Below are 20,829 nucleotides of genomic sequence, written 5' to 3'. Positions count from 1 at the left end.
AAATATGTTGCACGGGAGATGAGTTGGCCCATCATTTCAGCGGTGTAACATGAACATTCTCACGCTAACAATCAGGAAAGACGACCACAGTCAGTAAACTATTTGACTGGATTTCCTTTGCATTTCACAATAAATGATAAAAACATGGCTTGAGTCAAGTACGTACAATAAAGTACCCATCCATCTGTCCAGAAACGGCCCTAACCAATCTGGCGCCCTAGGCAAGATTTTAGGTGGCGCCCCCCTACATCAGCAGTGTAGTGTAACGTTGTAACAAATAATATTTCTATTAAATAAGCTTTACTTTGCATTTTAATTAACGTGGGATTATTTTTTGTATTTAGAAATAATAGTACCAACTTTTTTTTTTTTTTTCAACATTTGTGGCACTGGCGTGGCGCCCCCTGATGGACGGCGCCCTTAGCATTTGCCTATACGGCCTATGCCACGGGCCGGCCCTGCATCTGTCCATCCATCCATCAGGCTGTCCGTTTGCCTGTCCTTCCATCCTTCTGAAGCTGTGTGAGCTCCTGTGAATAAAATATGGGGACAAAGTCACATGATGGTTCTTAAAGGTTAAAGTTCATTGAGAGTTGTCAGATTCGTCTTTGAGTGTTCAGGTATAAAACATAACCCTCATGGATGGCTCTAAAATTATTCCCAGAAACAAAGTCTGGAGTCTCCGGTAGGTCATTAGGGCACTGGGGAAAACAAGCTGGTTTATGGATATCGATACTATCATCCAATCAAAAACCCTTCAGTTTCCAGACAAGTCTGTGCGCAGCTGTCATGGGACTGTTAGTCTGACAAAAATAACAGAAGCTCTTATTAATCAAATCTATTCAGTCCAGCTCTGATGATGCATTTAAAGACTGCAGGGAATCTGAGCGGTGCAGCTGTTTAAGATGTTGGATTGTTCAAGTGATCAGAAATCAGCTAATGGGCTGAAATGCAGGAACTGCAGAGGGTAATGCAATGATATGAATAAAATGAGGACCTTCAGTTTGGGCTGACCTGACATTTAACTTAATTGGGAAATCCAACAGGAAGGAGGAGTAGAGGAAATAAGGAGGTGAAAAAGGTGAAGGCTGCATATGAGTTTAATTAGATTAAACTTTAACAGCAGAGTAAATGTCAGCGATATCAGCGCATCAGTCTGAGGGTTTGGAGGACAGAGTCTGAAGACTGCAGAGGGTGAGGAGGAGGATATTCAGAGCAGGACAGATATAAGGAGAGAGGAATGCGAGGAGGTGAAAGCGTTAAATGTATTTGAGGCTTCAGTGATGCTGTGATTTCACGGATGGGTGAAGGGTGGAGAAAAATGAAGAGGATGAGAGGGGAGCTGCTGGAGAAGCCAAAATGTTCCAGGGGCTGATTTATGAAGGCTTTCGCTTGAGTCTTAACAAAGCCAGAATCTGGAATTTTAAACGTGTGAGTGCTCCGATAAAATCCTTCTGAGCAGTGTGATTGGACGGTGTGAGGTTAAAACAAGGATTTGTAACCTTATATCTTTATTACCTTGGAGAACACTGTCAGTCTGGTGGGACCAGCGTTCCTTTCACTCACCCTGATCCCATGGGTCTTACCCAGCAGGCTGTGCAGAGCCGATGGGTGAGGAATAAGCCCAGTTCTAACTGCCTCGACCTCCCAGTGTCTACCCTGCTTAATCTGAGAAGAAACCAGAAGGCCTGAGATACCGCTAACAGGCCCGGTCCCCATCAGCCACACCCGTTAACGGGACGTGAATGGATGCCATTAAGATCGATGCAGAAGGAATATGAACGAGTTTAATATAGTGGCACTGAACACTAAACCGCAGAGGTCAGTTAGTTGGAGGCTGGTGTAAGCTGTAGAAGCTAGTCATACTAATGTAAGAAACAACAAATAAACAACAAAAAGATGAGAGAAATCATTAAATACACCGTACATCTGGGGGTTCCCTAGGGGTGGGATTCTTGGGGGACTTCAGTGTGGGGGGTGTAGACCTGGATGGGGCTTTGGTGGCTCTTAGGCGGTGTTTTTCTGGTGGTTGCTGCTGGGGGGAGTCTGTGCTTGGTAGCCATGCTGCTCCTGGGTGGGTCCAGGGCGGGGTTGTGGTTCTGAGGGTGCTTTGTTTCAAATACCTTTTATTAGAAGCAAGTATCACAGTTGTTACAGGTTAATAAGACTTATGCCCCCTTTTCTCTAAATAAATAAGCAGACGAACAAAAAATCCACCAATCGATGATTTGGATGATTAAAGTAGATTTCAAGTCCGTTCCTGACTGCCAGAAAGTTGCATTTTCCCAAGATATGCAAGCACAGGACGCCAAATTAGTTCAAAATCTTTCACATCGGCATTCATGGTGTATCTTATTTTTTCACGGTGAAGTGTATTTGTAAGCTCTGCGAGCCACATCTTCAACACAGGAACCTCTTTGCCTTTCCAAAGCTGCAGGAGCAGTTTCTTTGCGATGATCAGTGCATATGACACAAGACCTTTTTGAGCATGTTGTAAACTTTGTGTTTCTTTGGAGAGCCCAAAGATAATTACTGTTGGATTTGGATGAATCTTGGTGTTAAGAATATTAGACAGATGGGTGAAGATGTCACCAAAAGCCCTGAAGCCTCGGACAAAGTGCAAAACTATGTAACAGATTTCCATAATGTGTCACACGTTTTCCACAGAGGGGAGTCTGGATACATTTTGTGAAGTCTTTCCCTTGAGTAATGTAACCTGTGTACAATTTTATACTGAATTAAACAATGACAGGAATTAATAAAAAGCACATTTATGTTGCGTAAGACCTGCCAAAAACATTCCGATAGGGAGATCCCAAATTCCTTTTCCCACTCCTCTTTAATTGGATGAGTAGAAGGTGTACTCATCTCCTGTAGTGAGTTATAGAATAATGAGACTCTCTGTTCGGACCCCCGGCTATCACTAAGGCATCTATCCAAGGTGTCGGACGGCATGCTTTCAAACTGCAGCAGATGTGTACGGATATAAAAAAAATGGCTGCACGGTAGTCCAAATCTATCTTTCAATTGTTGAAATGACATGAAGGTATCGTTTGAATACAAGTCTTTTAATTTACGAATACCAAGTTCATGCCACACGTTGAAAGCTCCGTCTGCACATGATGGAAGGACAGGAGGTAGATGTAACAGGGATGCACACTGATAGTGGTTTCAGATTAAAGTGCTTAATTATTTGTTTCCAAATTCGCAAAGTGGCATGGATCACTGGGTTATAGTTGTAGTGTGCACTTGTCAAGGGAGTAGGAGAAAGTAATATTCCACCAACACAGTAAGGAAGGCAATCCTCCCGTTCTGAGGGTGCTTTGGCTCCAGGCTGGGGTTCTGGCTGGGCATGGGGGGCTTGGGTCACGGGTGGTGTGTCGCCAGGGTTGTGTTTTGGTGGATGTGCCAGAGGACGGTCTGTTGATTCAGCCTCACCTCTGGGCCCAGGACCCCCCTGGACCTGGGTCTGGGGCCGATTGCCCCTCTGAGGTTGCAAACAGCTCTGAGCACTCTAAGGAGTGCTTTGTATTTGTATATGTATGCATGAGGGCGGGACTGTACGTGTGTGTATTTGTCTACACTACTGGTCACCCCCAGTTTTTCCAGTTATTCATTGCAGTTCACGTCGCTCAAGTCCAGTGAACAGCTGAAATAGTACAAAGGTAAGTGGTGAACGGCCAGACGTTAAAAAAAGGTTTCCCAAAACTGAAAATGATGTGCATTTCAGATTATTCAAAGAGGCTTTTTCAGGGAACTCAACATGGATTAACAAACCGCTGTTCTGCAGCAGTGAATGATGAAGCCTTGACACAGTGAGAAAAAGGCATTAAATAATGGAAGAGAGACAGACCATCGTAGCACTTAAAATTGCCTCAGCTTTCACGGTCCACACGCCAAAACGGCGTTTTCAAATGTATCTGCTTTGGAGAGCCTTTTAAAAAGCTCTGTGTTCCAAAAACGCCGTCTCAGTGTGGACGGAAGTTTGCAAATGAAAACATGTTAGTGTGGACATGGACTCAGATCCAGTCAGGGAGGAGTGACGTCTCTGTGGGTTCAGTAAAAGACGAGCGAGCTGGACTCAGGTCTGAGGAGACAGCAGTCCAATAGAGAAATCACATGCATGAAGGGAGACTTTGCTGCAGAGCGCTGTTTACTGAAACGAGCCGGCACAGTTTGTTCCCCGAGGCTGTCGCTCTGATGAACCCCTGCTGTTATATCATGTGTAACATGTGCACATGGCATCACTTTTGGTTTATTTTTCTTTGTATGTACTGCCTATTTCTAAAATAAAAGAAGGTTTATTTTTTAAAGTGGAGTCAGAGTGGCTGACTCTGATTCTAAAAGGCCGCCGGGGCCCATCGTAGAGAAAACAGCAGCTGAAACCGTTGAGGGGAGCAGCTGAGCTCAGTGCGATGTGTGGGTGCCGTCCTGTGGGTTTCAGATATTAAAGCATGTCTGCTTTTATGAAACGCTCTGGTCATCTTTGAGCCGCTCTGCAAGACTGCAGTTGGTCCACTTTCTATTTGGAGGCTCAGGTGGTGCAGCGAGAGAGCCTCCACACTGCCGAGGTTAGCTGCAGGAGCCAGCACGCTTCAGGTTTTACCATGTGATCATGGGGAAGGCAGTGATGTTTCTACGCCCTTCATCAGTCAAAGAAAGTTTATTGTGACACTGTGATTACATCCTATGCATCTTTAATGTGACAAACTAAAGACAAACAGCACATCGGTGCAGCTTCAGGTATCGGACCCCGCTCCCCGGTTATTGACTAACTAATAGCATTGATTCTGCAGCTCAGGTCCTTCAGTGTTTGTCTCTCAACCATTACAAGCCCTGGCTCGCTCTGAAGGTCCATTAAACGTCTGCTTCAGCCCACTCGTCCTCGTCTTTCTCTGAACACGAGGAATTATTTTCAGCACAAAGCAGAAATGACATTTGGAGTTCTTATAACAGAGACCGGCGAGACCTGCTGCATAGCATTAAATGCATCTTTGTAGTCCTCGTTAGTGTGTGTGCACGTTTCTGCAGCCGTAATGAGGACAGATAAGCAGGTGACTGTGCAGGTGAGCGTTTACAGCCCTGCTAAAGAGGAAACAGGAAGTAGTTTGAACCAGAACGTTGAAGGGCCAGTCCTGGTTCACTCAGTGATCTCCACAGATGAGAGCTCAGGACGTCGCTGTGCTGATGTGGACGCTGTATTAACGAGCAACACTGGCACCACTCTGCAGTTTATTTCATGCACTACATGGCACTACTTCTTCATGCGTCTGTGTTTGTGGGTGCATGAGCCACAAACACAGACGCACATGTTTGTTAGACTCAGACTTGTGGCTGTCCTCCCTCCATGTTCTCAGTGAAAGTCATCGTTGGTCATGTGATTGATTGAAGTGCCTTGAAGTGACTGCTGTTGCCATTTGGTACCAATAAATAAAACTAAAGCTCAGATGAGAGCCGTAGTGGTATCGCCATAAGCAGGTGGCAGCAGGTGATGTAGTGGTTGGGGCTGTCACAAGAAGGTCCAGGGTTCAACTGAGTAGAGTTGGCATGTTCTCCCTGGGGCTCTCTCCAGTATCTCTGACTTCCTCCCACAGTCCAAACACGCAGTTAGTGCGGTTAGGTAAGCTGGTGATTCCAAATGTGAACGTGGATGGTCATCTGTCTCTCTGTGTTAACCATGTGTCGGGTTGGCCACCTGTCCAGGTGTAGCAGGGCTATGTTCCAGTTCCAGTGCGCACACTGTGTCTGAGGAGGATGTGCGGAAGTGCTTCAGGAAGGTGAACGCACGCAAAGCTACTGGTCCGGACGGGATTCCCGGCCGCGTCCTCAAGTCATGCGCGGCTCAGCTGGCTGGAGTGTTCACGCACATCTTCAACCTTTCCCTCTCTCTGTCTGTAGTCCCAGCCTGCTTCAAAATGGCCACCATCGTCCCTGTACCCAAATCCTCCACCACCTCCTCATTGAACGACTGGCGACCTGTAGCCCTGACCCCCATCGTAAGCAAATGCTTCGAGAAGCTGGTCAGGGACTTCATCTGCTCTGCACTACCCGACTCACTGGACCCTCTACAGTTTGCATACCGCCACAACAGGTCCACTGATGATGCCATAGCCCTGACACTACACACTGCCCTGTCACACCTGGAGAAGAGAGACACGTATGTGAGGATGCTGTTTGTAGATTACAGCTCAGCATTCAATACCATCGTTCCCTCGAAGCTGGACAGGAAACTGCAGGATCTAGGACTGAGCAGCTCCCTCTGCAGCTGGATCCTTAGCTTCCTGTCTGACAGACGCCAGGTGGTCAGACTGGGCAGCATCACCTCATCCCCCATCACACTGAACACTGGTGCTCCACAGGGGTGTGTACTGAGCCCTCTCCTGTACTCACTCTACACCTACGACTGCACGGCCACTAACAGCTCCAACATCATTGTGAAGTTTGCGGACGACACTACAGTGGTGGGTCTTATCACCAACGGTGATGAGACGGCTTACAGGGAGGAGGTCAGCGCCCTGACCCACTGGTGTCAAGACAACCATCTCACCCTCAACGTCGCAAAGACAAAGGAGTTGATAGTGGACTTCCGGAGGTGCAGAGAAGTACACACCCCCATCACCATCAACGGCGCTGCTGTGGAGAGAGTGAGCAGCTTCCGGTTCCTTGGTGTACATCTGGCTGAGGATCTTACGTGGTCAGTACACACAAACAAAACAGTGAAGAAGGCGCAGCAGCGCCTCTTCTTTCTCAGGAGACTGAAAAGATTCGGCATGAGCCCCCGCATCCTCAGGACCTTCTATCACTGTGCCATTGAGAGCATCCTCACTGGATGCATCACCACCTGGTATGGCAACAGCACCGCCTACAACTGCAAAGCTCTCCAGCGAGTAGTGCGGTGCTCTGAACGGATAATTGGAGGTGAGCTTCCCTCCCTCCAAGACATCTACAGGAAGCGGTGCCTGAGGAAAGCGGGGAGGATCATCAAGGACTCCAGTCACCCCAGCCATAAACTGTTCAGACTGCTTCCATCAGGAAGGAGGTTCTGCAGCATCCGGTCCCGTACCAGCAGACTGAGAGACAGCTTCTTCCACCAGGCCATCAGACTGCTGAACACGTCATAGACACCTCAGCTTCACTACTGGAACTTCAACATTATGCACTCCATACTGTACAGTAATGCCACAACTCTGTATATTTTATATATTTTATTATTATTATTATTATTTTATTTTATTTTATTTTTTTACTATTTAATTTGTAAAAATGTGTATACACACACACACACACACACACACACACACACACACGTAGGAAAATATTTAGTATACACATCCAGAAATGCATACACTATTATATATTGTACATATATTTATTAGTTTCAGGTTGGCCATTCTTGTATTTTGCTCGTTTGTGTTGTTGTGTTTGCACATCTCTGTTGCTTGTGGGGCTCGCACACAAGAATTTCACTCGCATGTGCTGTGCCAGTGTTGCCTGCACATGTGATGTGACAATAAAAAGTGATTTGATTTTGATTTGATTTGATTTAAGAGATCCAGCCTGCGGCTCTTCAATGGGGGTGTCACAGGGTCCCCAGGAAAAAACATTGTAAATGTAAAATAATAAAATAAATATTCTTCTGTAGCAATAACAAAGTATAACATAAATTATTCTGTAGCAATTACACAAGAATATCCAGTAATGTCCTGCCTACAATTAAACACATTCACTTACTGAAAATCATCTGCTGTGGCAAACGGGTGCAAACCTTTGACCACAAACTGAGTCACTGCTCGGTGACATTCGTCTATCCTGCCTGAAAGGAGACGCTGCCGGCAGACTGCAGCGAGAACTGCCAGCATCTGAGCCAGACTCTGTCTCATCATGGTCACTAAATGCACAGTAATGGCAGGTTTGTAATAAGGCAGATCGCGCTAACATAATATGCACTGTTAGTTGATTATTTACCTGGAGCGAATTAAAAACACGACATTCATTTAAGGTCATCGCGTGTTTTGTGAGCAAATGCTTTTGCATATTCGTAGTGTTTCCTCCCTTAAATGAAATATCTACTTTGCAAGTATTGCAAGTTGCCCTGTTGTCATCCGTTCTCGTAAAGTATAACCAAACTTTTGACCGTTTGAGCCGCCGTGTTTCCTGCCAGGTAAATGACGCTCCACAACGTGGTGACGTCATTCGTGGCGACTGGAATCGATAAGGGAATCGTTTGCAAAAATGGCAAACTATTCCAAGGAACTGAAACAGTGGGAACCGGTTCTCAACAAGAACCGGGTTTCGATACCCATCCCTATTCATAGAGCTGCTCAGCGCTTTCAGCCGCCACGCATGCAGGCGCACTCGTTCTCACCTTCCTCAGAAACACGTTTGCTGAGCCTCATCACTGCTGCATTACTCTCACCTGTTCACACCTGGGGCCACACGCTGAGGTTCAGTCGTGCTCGCTGCTCGAGAATCTCCCACCTTATGAAAATATGTGAGTTTGTTTCATTATGAGCGAGTAAATGTGCATTACTGTTGACTCCAGGTTTGTCTTTCCTGTAAGCAGAGATCCCAAAGATCCCACAGTCATATTTAGACTCCTGCAGGTCATTGGAGTGGACAGTTCAGCTCATCGGTTTGTCTTTGAAAGTAAACATTCTTCAGACTGTTTAAAAAAAACTGTTTCCTCCTCAGAGATGCCTTTGCCATCCTTGTCCCCGCTCTTCCTCCTCTTCCTGACTCCAAAGGCGTGGAGCTACGAGGCCCCTGAAGACAAACAGGACGTTTTTGCGAGAACGGCGTGTCCCGCCTTCCTGACCTTCACCAACGCTGCCTACCTGTCAGGAGTCACCGTGGAGCTGCCCTGCCTCTGCAAACCAGAGCAGGTAGAGTACGCGAGTAACTAACCATCTGTTTTCTACTGCACACCTGGGGTGTCAGGTATCTGCGCAGAGAAACTGTTGTTTTTATAATATCCAGTTAGTGTTGGCACGGTGGTTAGCACTGTTGCCGCACAGCAAGAAGGTCCTGAGTTCAATTACACCATCAGGCCGGGGTCTTTCTGTGTGGAGTTTGCATGTTCTCCCCGTGTTTGCGTGGGTTCTCTCCGGGTACTCCGGCTTCCTCCCATCGTCCAAAGACATGCAGCTTGTGGGGATAGGTTAATTGATTAATCCAAATTGTCACTAGGTGTGAATGTGCGAGTGAATGTGAGTGTGAATGGTTGTCTGTCCCTGTGTGTTAGCCCTGCGACAGACTGGCGACCTGTCCAGGGTGTACCCCGCCTTTCGCCCTATGACAGCTGGGATAGGCTCCAGCGCCCCCCGCGACCCTGAAAAGGATAAGCGGAAGCGAATGGATGGATGGATGGACAGTTAGTGTTGGTTCATATTTTGTGTTGAATCTGTTTCAGTTTGCAGAGTTTAGTTTTAGTCTGTTGATATGATTGTATGGAGGGCGTATGCTGGAGGTGAGCTTTCGGTTTTATAGTGAAAACACAAGTTTTTGACTCTGAGACGTTCGATGCCTTAAACATCGAAGCCTCGTGAGGCAAACTGCGACAACGAATGTCACCAACCTGAAAAACATTTCCTCTTTATTTTATTCCTGTTGGTTTTCCATCTGCACAAAGTCAAATCAAACGTCTAGATTTCATTTACGACTTCATGGTTTTAACTGTATCAGGACCCCCTCGCCGGTGGCCATCCGAGGATGACCGTGGCGTCCGACACACCTCGCCAGGAGGTGCTGCGCTCGCTGTGGAGGAGTAGCGGCTCTAGCTGGAGCCCCTCCGTCTATTTAAGAACCTCTTCCAACTGTGCAGACTGAAAAAGGTCCAAATATCGGTTTCAGGTCCAGTCGGTTGTCTGGTTTTTCCGGAAACATCTGGAACGATCAGAGGACACCAAAGCGCTGACTGATCACCATGGCAACCACCTGCTCGATCCCAGCCAGGTTCCTCACAGCGGAGACCTGCGGAGTCGCTTCTCCATCCGACTCTTCAGCCTGCTGATCTTCAGAGCTGGGCCCGATGATGCAGGCATCTATATCTGTGGCTCCGCCCACAAAGACTTCTTCTATGGTTACGACCTGGACATCCAGGAGGCTCCCACGCTCAGCTTCACCAACAGGTGCGCTGAGCACATACTGAATTCATGACAACCACGAACCTGCTTGTTTAAGCTTAATAATCAATCGATATTTAAGAAATAACGATCAGCTGATGTTTGCAGACTCGCTTCAGAGGCTAGCGACGGGAAACGGGACCAGAGCGCCGACCTCAGCGCTCTGTACCGCCTCTTCACCAGCTTCCAGCCGTGGTCTGTGTGCGACCGCTGCGGCGTGCCGGGCGAGCAGGTCCGAGCCGGGCTCTGCTACATACGCTCCCGCTTCCTGAACGTGCGCTACAGGCGGGCCAATCAGACGGTCGTTTCTTGCGGCTCGGGGGCGGTGCCAAGAGCCTTCGGTTTAAAGCAAAGCAGAGTCGCAGCAAAGCTGGAGGTCAGAAGCTGTCGTATGACGTGTCCGTCCCAGGCCCCGCCCTCCAAGCTGCTCGGTCTGATGTCTCTTTTTGGGTCCAGGTGAGCGTGTGCGTGACACCCGTCCAGCACCAAGCCGGTCACTGTGCTCAATTACAGACTTCCTGTTACTCAGGAAGTCAGAGGTCAAATCAGAAGCTTGATGTCTCTCGGTTTGGACGTCCCCCGATCTTCAGGGGTCAAAGTGTATTTCAGTAATGAACTTTTAGTTATTATAATTGTTTTTATTTAGAAAGAGGAGCTCTACATATTATTGAATACTTTAACAAATGTAAATATGCCAGATTACAGCCTCTGCAGACCCTCTGGCAGGCTGGTGTTACACACACACGTTAGCAAAAACATACAGAGACACTATTTACAGGTCATGTGACAAGGACAAAAACAGTGATCATATACTAGAACAATGACGAGTGGACACAGAGGACAGTATAGAGATCAGTAACAGAAACACATCAGTTTTGTTGCACAAACCCCAGTGTTGCACATGCCCTGACCTTCCTGATATTGCACTGACCCATTACACTAATAGTTGCTTCCCTTTTTACACTAACTCTTTCACTCCCTGACACGACAGAGCATCTGTGCAGATTCAGTCCCCTCTCACAGTGGCTCGGGTCAGTCGAGGCGAAGGCTTTAATAAAATCACTCACTGGTCCTGCAGAGAGATACTGAAGATGATGCACAACCTGTCTCAATCCAGTCTGATTGTCAGCAGTCAGTATAGAAACATTTACATAATCCTCCTCTCTGAAGATCGAATTAATAAGAAGGCCTTTAGATTCCCAGTGGCTTGTGACCACTGTGATGGTGAACCCGTCTGCTGCTGGACCTCACGGGGGCTCCTTTCAAACCAGAGTCATGGTTTTATTTTCTTGTTATTGAAGCTAAAACTCAGAGACGCGTCCGTGTGTGGACGTCTGTCTGACATGTTATTTAGTTATTCATGCTAAACTTGTTCTTCATGACACAGTCTCTTCACTCTCACCTGTTTCCTGTCGGTCATGCTATTCTTCTGTACGTGTCACTTCCTGTCATGTCCTGGCTTGGAGTCAGCCCCCTGTGTAGATGTAGTCTTTGTTTTTGGTCTTCTCTTTGTTCCCGTGTAGTTTTTTTCCTTTTTGCGTTTTGTGCCAGTAAAGTTTTGTTTGTGGTGACCCTCGTGCGCTCTCACCTGTCGTCTCTGACACATGGACGCGTGGTCGCCCTGCTTGGAACCACAGTGTCCGAATGTCTCTGTGAATCATCTCTGAGATTGTGTCCTGAAGATTTCCTGCGGTGCTCTTTGCTGTTGAATCCAGATGTTTCACCTCTGGGTTTTTCTGTGTCACAGTTCTGCCTCATTGCCAACCGGGCTACCTCTGTACTACCTGACCCATCCCGACGGGCAGGTCCTCACCCTGGGCTGTCCCGGGGCGCGCCCTGACATGGCGGTCGCCTGGGACCGAGGGAACGAACCCATCTACAGGTCTGAACACTCTTCAGGCGCAGACCTCAGACTGCTCATAGACACCGGGCACCACCTGCTGTTCCAGCCGGCTCAAACGCAGGACTCAGGTATGAACAGCGCCCCCATCAGGTGGTCTCATCTCATTGTCCAGTCATGAAGCTCACATCAGGTGACCTTTACTCGAGATGTCTCTTTGTGAATATATTTGGCTGCTGACTCTGAGATAACTCTTTACACTCGGGGTCTTCTCCACCCTTTTCCGAACTTTATGGTGGCAGCAGGTGAAGCTGTGAAGCTAACCCTGGAGAAATTGGGGATCCCAGACCTGCCACCAAATCTGTGCATATCTGGGGTCTCCTCCCTGTACAGGAAGTGCCTCAACCAGGAGGGTGCAGGAAGTGTGGGGTCACGCAATCACAGGGTGGTCACTGCCCACAGTAGGGGGTCATAGGTGAGGAAGGGCACGCAGAGGCTCTTACCTGATGCTCCATCTGAAGTCGGTGTTTGGCCCGCATCAGATTTGTTATTTAGACGCTCTGAATCATATTTCAGTTCAGCGATGACGATGATGAGGTCCGACCTCTGTGCTGCTCAGTTTGATTGAGGTGTCTTTACACTTGCAGGTGTGTATTACTGCTGGCTGCACGGTCGCCGGGCGGCAGAGATCCACCTCCTCGTGTACCCCCACTTTGGCAGCCAGTCGCTTCTGTCGCATCCCGACTTTCCAGCCGCCGTGCAGACCGTGCTGGGATCGTATGCTGCCATGACGACCGTGTTTTTCCTGCTGATGCTGGGCCGAGCTGTGCTGAGACACCGCAGGGAGCAAGGCCACGTGGACTAAAGGCAGCGAGGGTCAGACTCTGGTTCTGTGGGGCCGAAGGGCAGCCCCATGTCCGATCCTGCTGTGATCACATCCTCATTAAAACTCTGACTTTATTACGCTGACATAAAAAAGTTCTCTGCAGGAATCCCTGTTTAAACCAAACACATGCTTGAAGTGATGGGAATACCTGAGTGAAAATGAGTCTGACGGGGCTTTAAGAATCCAGGGGGCGCCACCGCTGATTTATCCTGACGTGGCTGCTCTGGAGCTCAAGCCAGAGACTGTGTTAACCACTTTACCACAGAGCCACTGAGACCAGCCATGGTCTAAAGGTGCTGTTTGCTCTTGCAGACAGTCTGAATGTGTTTGAATATGTTCAGGTGTTCAAACACATCATTAACAGTCTGAGTCTGACAGTAAACCGTCGGGTCGGTCAGTGTGTAACATCTGCTGGACTCCAGCTGGGTCTCTGTGAAGCAGAAGTCCATTAAACGATGCCTGAGTGGACGACGATAAATAAAAACCCTCTTTTCTCCTTCACGGTCCGCTTTCATTGGACTGAATTGGAGGCTGTTGCCATGGTGAATCTCTGATGTCTTTCTGCTTATTAGCTCAGGGTGCACGCGTTCAGAGCTGAAACTGAGTTTTCAGTGTGAGAAAAGCTGATTGGAGTTCAGAGTTAGACTCTAGAGTGGATATTTGGAGATAATTTGTCGTGTTTGAGACCGTTTTCAGCATTGTGCAGTCTGTGGAGTGCAATCAGTGTTGATGAAAGTGAAGATTCAATCACAATATTTATTCATCCCTGAGGAAATTATGGAGCCACAGATGCTGCAAGACTGTAACAACAGCCAGTTACAAAATATAAGAAGATGGCTCTAATTACGAATAACTCAGGATATTACACAAGCTAAAAATGGGCTGTTGGACCCTAAAACTCTGGCTGTTGACCCTTGTTGTTGCTCTTTCTGTCTGATGCATTGTTCTCTGGTCTCGTCTCTGAGTTTAAAAGGATCTCTGGGTCTATTTGAGGTCCTGGGTGTCATGAAGGTGCCGGACCAAGGTGCAGACACAGCAGGAGGAGGCGGAGACTTCAGGGCGAGGAGCCGAAGATGACCCTGCTCCTGTGTTCCCATCGCCGTGGGCCTAGCTTAGCTGCTGGTGCCAGTAGGATCAGTCAAGCGATGAGGCTAAACAGTCAAACGCCGCCTGTGTGGGTCAGGGAACATGTGATGAAGCTACAGTCAGGTATTAACAGACTCTTGCGTTGAGACTTTGTGTGTGGTTGAGTTTGGGTGACAGCATTAGTCCCCTTACCTGTGTGGCTGCCCTGTCAGTTCCTCCACAGTGACTGTGACCGGTTCCCTTCTGGCCTACTGGCCGTGGTCGTGCGGGTTCACACTCTAAGCTGGCCGTGATCTTTCTGGGCTTGTTACCCAACGGCACCTCTCTGTGGCTGATGCCCGGCGAGTGAGTCTCTCTGCAGAGAGAATCCAGCGTGCTGCTCACGGGGCCGACGTTGCACATTGGATGCCTTGTCCGCTGTAAGCTACGATGCTCACTGCCTTATTGGTCACGGTTTAACTCATCTCAAAAACCAAAGGTGAGATCAGGTGGGGCAGGTCCTGGAGGCTGGAAGCAGCAGGGGTCAGGGCATGCTGCTTCCTCCTGCCTCTCAGTGCCCTAGCTTCCTGCTGGGTAGTGGAGCAGGATGAGGAGGACTGTGGTTGAATTACCAGCGGACCCTTCATGTCGTGTCTCCCAGGAGCAACTCAGCTGTTGCAGCAGGAAATGCCAAATAGCCTGTGAAGAAGCACTGGGGGCGCACAGAGGGCCAGGGCTTCTGCAGAGGAGTTAGAATCCAGATGTTTAAACTGAGAATGCCACAATTTTAAGAAGAATATGAGCTCAATGTGTAGAAGACGATGCGATGTACCAGTAAAACAAAGAGAACACAACTGATTTTCTGTCTTTATGATTTATGTAACGACAGTCCAGGCAGCGATAGAAGTGCCTGTGTGCTGCCATCTTTGTCACAGGGGACGCCACAGCTTCGTATTTACTGTTCCCGGCTCAGTCTCGAGCCACCAGCGTCTCCTCTGGGATCCAACCAGGATCTTTGGCTATTTAAGCGAATCTGAGGCAACATTAAGATCTTCTGCCCCTGTGATGTAATACACACTGGAGGAAGAAAGGCATTGATTAACCCAGTCAATCGTCACAGAACCACTGGTGATATGTGACGGCTCCCTCGTCTTTTTAGGAACGTGTTCAGTCGGACATGATCCGGTGTTTGGTCGGATGATCAATAAGGACGGTTGGATGGCTGCATTATTAAACACATACTTGGTGTTGCCTGGAAACAGGCTTCTGTGTAAAAGTCAGATTTGATGTGGGTGGATTTTCAGTGAGACTCTCACAGCCACCCTTCGTCTGACCTCTGAGGGTGGTGCTGTGTCTCAGGCCTGAACTCTAACCAGGGTTTCATTGCTGAGATGGAGGTGTGTGAACTTATGGTGGAGCGTACATGACAGATGAACTGTGGCCTTACACTGCCACCTACAGGTGGGTTCCTGCGTGTGCTTTACAGGGTGAGCCTGGACGACCTTTGACCCACTGAAGCAGCTGCTTTAACCAAAACACACAAACACAATGTATTCGACTCATTTCTGTAAGTTACACGACACCCATGAAATATAATTTTATTAAAAACATGCAGAAAATTCACATTTTCACACACACGCAGGGTGATGCTGCCACCTAGTGACAGAAATATTTTATCACATACTGTAATCCTGACCACGCTGGTGCTTTCCCCTCTCCTTAAGGTGGAAACAGCTCTGTTTACCCAACAGAGGCGACGGGCAGAGCCAACAAAGTGCTGAGACTGTACCGTCACTGCATTTCTTTATTCGTTGCACAGACCTGAGTGCAAAGATCACAGATTCAAGTCTTCATGCAGTACTGAGGTGTGATTTATCCCATTGTTATATCATAAAGGTGTCATGTAGACGATGCATACAGTCCCCAGTTGTAGTGTAAACTGTTTGGGAAAAGGCTTCGCTCTGAAGTAGCTGGCGGTTAACGCCCACTGGATACTGCACAAAGCAGTGCTGCCTGCTGATTGGTCAGCTTGGTCTGTCCACCTGAGGAAAACTGAAACACAGCAGGGACAGTGTTGGACTTTGACAGATCGAACATTAACCATGTTGGTTAGCTGACCAATCAACTGTCTGCGTAATCCGGTTGGGATTAGCCGAAAAGTTAGCGAATGCTATTATACCAACATGAGTAGCCTACATGTGCTAACAGAGCTGATCATGTGACTGACTTATTGCACACAGTAGCTGAATAATACAATTTTCTTCATTTTTGTGACTCAGAATTTTATCTTAAAACATTTGGTGTTGTAAAATTCAACTTTGTACAACTATAATTATCTTTTGCAATAAAAGTGTTTCATTAAACTGACACTTTTCTCATATTTGCCAGTACTTGTATATTTTTTGATGTATCTGTCCCAAACTACAGATCCTTTTGGATGGTACAAAGACCAGTCAGAATTTAAGGTTTTTATCTTTGATAGTAAAGAGGGCGTCTGCTCTATTTCAGCGATATTCTTGTTCAAACATTCTCTGAGATTCAGTGTGTCAGAAAATGAGCTAAAAGTGATTCGATGAACCATTTTTCAAAGAATACGAATGTTTCTGCTCAGCCTCCCAGTACACACACCTATGGTATCAGTCTGAAACGACCTCGCCTCGTTCTCCAGTTATCATATTCACACACCTGAAATAAATCACCAATATGATGAGTACAAATATGTTACTGTATGAAAACGTTCAGATTTAATAAACCAAAGGTTTGCAGAACAGATGAGACATCTTGAAAACAATGATCAGAGTCACGTGTATCGATGTTGAAGCTTTCAGTCTCCTGTCTTTAGAAAATGAACTTTACTTTTAAACTAAAGTGACTGTTGTTGCCTTCTCACTAAAACTCAGTGGACTCTGGAACCACAGGAGCATTATTACTGTGGTGATATGGTGCTACGAGGTCATTAAGATAAGATGGGGCCTGATTATTTAAGACCTTGTATGTGAGGAGCAGGATTTTGAATTCTGGATTTAACAGGAAGCCAATGAAGGGAAGCCAAAACCGGAGAAATATGCTCTCTCTTTCTAGTCCCTGTCAGGACTCTTGCTGCAGCATTTTGGATTAGCTGAAGGCTTTTCAGGGAGTTTTTAGGACATCCTGATAATAATGAATTACAGTCGTCCAGCCTGGAAGTAATAAATGCATGAACTAGTTTTTCAGCGTCACTCTGAGACAGGATATTTCTAACTTTAGAGATGTTGCACAAATGGAAGAACGCAGTCTTACATATTTGTTTAATATGTGCGTTGAAGGACATGTCCTGGTCAAAAATGACTCCAAGGTTCCTCACAGTGTTACTGGAGGCCAAGGTAATGCCATCCAGAGTAAGAATCTGGTTAGATACCATGTTTCTAAGATTTTCAGGGCCGAGTACAATAACCTCAGTTTGATCTGAATTAAGAAGCAGAAAGTTAGCGGCCATCCAGGTCTTTATGTCTTTAAGACATTCCTGCAGTTTGACTCATTGGTGTGTGTTATCTGGCTTCATGGACAGATAGAGCTGGGTGTCATCTGCATAGCAGTGTAAATGTATGCTATGTCTTCTAATGATGCTGCCTAAGGGAAGCATGTATAATGTAAACAGAATTGGTCCTAGCACTGAACCCTGTGGAACTCCATAATTAACCTCAGTGTGTGAAGAGGACTCTCCATTTACATGCACAAACTGGAGTCTATTAGATAGATATGATACAAACCACTGCAGTGCAGTACCTGTAATACCTACAGCATGTTCTAATCGCTCTAATAGGATATTATGGTCGACAGTATCGAACGCTGCACTGAGGTCTAGCAGGACAAGCACAGAGATGAGTCCACTGTCAGAGGCCATAAGAAGATCATTTGTAACCTTCACTAAAGCTGTTTCTGTGCTGTGATGAGCTCTGAAACCTGACTGAAACTCTTCAAATAAACCTCTGCAGATGATCTGTTAGCTGTTTGACAACTACTCTTTCAAGGATGTTTGATATGAAAGGAAGGTTGGAGATTGGCCTATAATTAGCTAAGACTGCTGGGTCTAGAGATGCTTTTTGAGTAAAGGTTTAACTACAGCCAGCTTGAAGGCCTGTGGTACATAGCTGATTATTAGAGATAGGCTGATCATATTTAAGATCGAAGCATTAATTAATGGCAGGACTTCTTTGAGCAGTTTTGTACGAATGGGGTCTAAAAGACACGTTGATAGTTTGGAGGAAGTAATTATTGAAGTTAACTCAGAAAGATCATCCATCCAGTTCAGGGCTACTTCGGTGGTTTAGCCTGTCTCAGCTGTTACAGGGTACACCTGTACAGGTCATCGACACAGAGAGAAACAGCCATTCACATTCACACTGGAACCTGCAGCCAGTTCAGTCTCATCAGTCAACAAACATGTCTGGACTGTGGCACGAAGCAGATCATGAACAGATGGATTGTCTTTTTGTGACGAGTTCATGTTTGATGAATGTGTGAAGTGTGAAGTCAAGATTCCTCTCACGATTCATGATCTGCACATTTATTGGATTCATCGAGCAGCTCAGTCTAACATATCAAAAATACATGAAAAGCGATTTTCAAAATAAAATGTGAGTTCATGTTTTTTACAGGCTGCATGAGAAATGATGATTTCTGTGTGAGAGAACATTAGATTTTACATAGTTATGACTTTACATTCATCTGTACAGTGAGACGGGTTATTACAGCATATTGTTGTCAGAACCGTGCAGATGAAGATCTCATCATTTATCTGATAAAGCAGGAAGTTAAAGAAAGTGACGATACACCGCTGCGTTGACACATTGTACCGAGTACTTTACTGCCACACTGTGATAGAACAAAAACAGGTTACATGACAGAAAAGTCCCAAACCCAGGGAATCACGCCAGCATCCCCACACTCTGAACTGTGGAGTGAATAAATGTGCCCAGTGCGTTCTGCTTACTGCCCCCAAAATTTACACAGAGAACATCTTATGTACTCCAGAGCTCCCGCTGCGTGTGCTTCCTGTTCCATAGGGGGCGCTGTCAAGCTGCAAAACAACCACATAAACTCCAACAGGGTCACATTTTTCAGCGTGGTTTTGATAGAAGGGGTCGGACGAGTTCCAGCTTTGGATTTTTCACAAGCGTCTGTTTCCCTCCGGGGAGCAGGAAGTCACACAGTGGAAGTTCTGGAGTATTCACGAGTTACCCCACAACTTATCTCCAAAGACACGAGACTAAACGTTACATTAAAGATGAATGTTGCTCCTAAAATAACATCAAATATGCAGAAAGTAGCGACAGAGGAAACTCTGCTCCAAGCATCATTTAAAAATGTATTTATAATAATGAGTTTGTAGCTGCCACCAGATTTGAATGAGCTGCTGATCCGTCTCTCTGCAGACCTTCATCTGCTGCTCAATCTGCTGCTTGCAGCCTGTATGAGCTGCAGGTACCTGTGTGTGTGCGCATATATACCTGTTACAAGGTGCTGTGCTGCTGCCCTGCGGTCAGCAGGGGGCAGCATAGACTCACAGATCAGAGCAGATGTAGCAGCGCTCCTGCAGTCGGTCATGTGACCAGAAAACCTCATTTCAACACCAGCTTAGGGTTAGAGTAACACGGGGACACGTCACAGCCCGCCTCCTCAGGATTTGACTGATAGCCTGTGTATTGATGTTTGGTGCTCCCAGAGGGCCGAGCCACGCCCCTGAAGGGTCACGGTGCTCAGAGGTCACAGCTCGCTGCCTCCTAATTGGATTTTTTACACCTTCATAAAAACGTCAGATGTTTTTCTGAAGACGAGCACACGTTTGTTCAACCTCCACCCAGAGAAGCCCCCCATCCCCACCCTCTGTGTGTGTTACCTGCCTGATTTCTTTCTATATTTAAAAAAATCCAGGTGTATTTGAAGCTCACTCCCACAGCTGGTGTCAGTAATAATGGGAGCAGCTGCTCCCTCGGAGAGCTTCGTCCTGGACGCGGCTGAAACAGTGCCGGGGAAACTACGCGTGTTTTGCTGGCTCATTGTTTAATAAAACTCTTTGTGTGTTTTTAATTTGCATGGTCTCAGCCGTGGAGGCGTGGAAGTGTCCACAGTAAGAACTGAGTGGGTTCCACAGGAAGGTGTGAGCCACGCTGCAGAGCTAATCCTGTTAGCCACAGACTCGCTGTGAGTGAGAAAATCACACAAACCATGACAACAACATCCAAACAAATAATTCCACACTCAGGAGTTTAGCACATCCACAACAGGGCGTGGGGTGATCGTCCACTACATATGATTACATATTTACATTAAACAATCAGTGATGATTCAGAAGGGAGGGCTTAAATCGAACCCCGCCCCTCTGTTGATCCATCACAGACCAGAGAGAATCTGTGAAAAGTCAAAGAAAGCTTCAGTCTCAGAGCTCATTTAGGGTTTACATGGAAACAGATTAGTTTTCAGCATGCGGTTTATTGTTCCCATGATGACACTACCAGAGCACACTGCCACCACGGAGGTCCACCCCCAGGTGTATGGCGTTATTTTTGTGCCACTATTCTGAGCGCACGTAAAAAAAATGTGCAGGTGCAAGTGTTGCATTTTGAGGAGAAATTTATTGTGAGCGAAGAAAAGCTGAATTTGAGTGACCAAAATTCATTGCTGCGTGCAAAAAAATGTATTTCAGTGTTTGCTATTATCCACACACACTCACACACACACACACACACACACAACAGCAGCCCCTCGCTCAGTTTTTGCATTTGCGCTCGCTCGCATTGTGTCGCTCGCGCTCTCAACATTTCTGCCCGTGCGCGAGCAGCTCTTTCTCTACACCGTTATATTTGTGCCACAAAACCAGCCAATCACAGACTTGGATGCAAAAATATCTGATTGGCTGTTCTGGTCTCCAATCAGCT

At 46.8% G+C, this 20,829-nt stretch overlaps 1 protein-coding gene across 2 annotated transcripts; it reads left to right on the top strand.

The window, feature by feature from the left end:
- Positions 1-8,675: 8,675 nt before the first annotated feature.
- LOC146685298 (Ig-like V-type domain-containing protein FAM187A) lies at positions 8,676-16,290 on the top strand. 2 transcript variants are annotated; one of them, XM_085444467.1, is made up of 5 exons: positions 8,676-8,882; positions 9,850-10,127; positions 10,230-10,577; positions 11,869-12,092; positions 12,609-12,921. In XM_085444467.1, exons 1-5 carry the CDS (start codon positions 8,694-8,696, stop codon positions 12,824-12,826), a joined length of 1,257 nt encoding a protein of 418 aa, XP_085300593.1. In that variant the 5' UTR covers positions 8,676-8,693; the 3' UTR covers positions 12,827-12,921. The 2 variants fall into 2 exon arrangements, with proteins under 2 accessions (XP_085300593.1, XP_085300594.1); XM_085444468.1 differs by lacking the exon at positions 11,869-12,092 and having other exon boundaries at positions 12,609-16,290.
- Positions 16,291-20,829: the final 4,539 nt, after the last annotated feature.

The sequence above is a fragment of the Copadichromis virginalis genome, linkage group LG20 (genome assembly GCF_057382275.1).
Source record: "Copadichromis virginalis isolate Kocher_CV1m ecotype Utaka linkage group LG20, C_Virginalis_male_GT1.1, whole genome shotgun sequence".
Lineage (NCBI taxonomy): Eukaryota > Metazoa > Chordata > Actinopteri > Cichliformes > Cichlidae > Copadichromis > Copadichromis virginalis.
The sequence above is the reverse complement of the archived record's forward strand: the minus strand, read 5'-3'. Positions and strand labels throughout refer to the sequence as shown.